A 1,286-nucleotide genomic window follows, 5' to 3' on the forward strand; every position below is an offset into this window, starting at 1 on the left:
AGGAGCTAATTTACAGTTAGCACAACATGCTAGCAGCAGGCACGACGGTGAACTAATGTCCTGAATTCACATATTTTGACATTTATTTGCTGCATTAAAGCTGTTGAACCAATGAAGCTCCATATTTGAGTAGAAGCTACCCCACCCCCCACCTCTACCCCCTAACCTATTCCTAACCTCCTACTGCTGCGAGCTAACAAGCCAACAGGAGCTAGCATTCTTCTTTGTCCCTACTCCAGGGGCTATATGTAGAGCTCCCCCTACAGGTTTGGTGGGTTCACTAGTATCAGTGACTTATAGGTCCATTTTTTTTCAGAAAACTTAGTGGGCGTGGCTTATAGTGAGGCGTGCTCTTTAGTCCGGAGTATACGGTAGATATTATGCGCTCGAAATAAGACAATGCAATTGTTTTTTTTCTTATTTTAAATGTACTTGTCTCTTTCTATTGGCAAAGTGTCTCACTTTCCTTATCAACTCAAGAAAAAAGTGAAATTATTTTAAGAAAAAAAAGACTATTTGTATTTGTCCCAGTTTAATAGACCTGGCACGGTTGGTGTCACTCACCCTTGGCTTTTTTACTGTCTGCGTTGGTGACAGCTCGCCGTTGGACTCGAGCCACTATCAAGTCGCGACCTTGAAGCTGAGCTTTTTGCTTTTTCTTAAGCATTTCTTCTGCCACTGCTTTGTTTTTAAACTCTACGAAGGCGATGCTGTGAAAACATCAAAGGTTTAGTTGATAAATCTGTTAAAACGTGAAGCAAAGAAAGACGAAGAAAAGTTTTTTTTCCTTTTCCCCTCACCCCTGACTCGGTCCTTTGGCTCCCCCGGGAAAGCGAATGGCGACGGCTCTGCGGAAAACCTTCCGGATGTCTTCTTCAGTTGCGTTGTACGGCACGTTCTTTAGAAACAAACATCTGTGGTCTTTCACTGTAAAAAAACAAAAACAAACAGAAAAATGAAAGCTAATGTACACAGGTGGGGCGTAACCCCGATTAGAGAGGCTGCTGGTAAAGGTAATCAGCTGATCAAACGTGGGAGAAAAACCCAATTCTGTGACTAAATCAGCAGTTTTCCTTCCATTGACAGCCTGATGGCAAAAAAACAATTCAGTCTAATTCTCCTGCGTAGCGTCCAATCATTGAGAAATGTTTTTCATTATGTTTGGCAGTGATAGCGAGACTGCTTTGTTTATTCCCTTTTCTATTCTATTTTTTTTGTGTTGTTTTTATAACAAAAATTGTAAAAATGATTTTTGACTTTTAAGTCCATTTCAGTAGGACTGTTCA

At 40.8% G+C, this 1,286-nt stretch overlaps 1 protein-coding gene across 1 annotated transcript in view; it reads right to left on the reverse strand.

The window, feature by feature from the left end:
* LOC107080757 (nucleolin-like) overlaps positions 1-1,286 on the reverse strand; it is a 14,621-nt gene that overhangs the window by 9,963 nt on the left and 3,372 nt on the right. Inside the window, exons 2-3 of the mRNA XM_015368962.1 lie at positions 801-927; positions 565-710 (exon numbers count right to left, since the gene is read on the reverse strand). Coding sequence (XP_015224448.1) covers positions 565-710; positions 801-927 — 273 coding nt within the window. The remainder of the gene's footprint in view (positions 1-564; positions 711-800; positions 928-1,286) is intronic.

The sequence above is a fragment of the Cyprinodon variegatus genome, unplaced genomic scaffold (genome assembly GCF_000732505.1).
Source record: "Cyprinodon variegatus isolate N-32 unplaced genomic scaffold, C_variegatus-1.0 Scaffold2296, whole genome shotgun sequence".
NCBI lineage: Eukaryota > Metazoa > Chordata > Actinopteri > Cyprinodontiformes > Cyprinodontidae > Cyprinodon > Cyprinodon variegatus.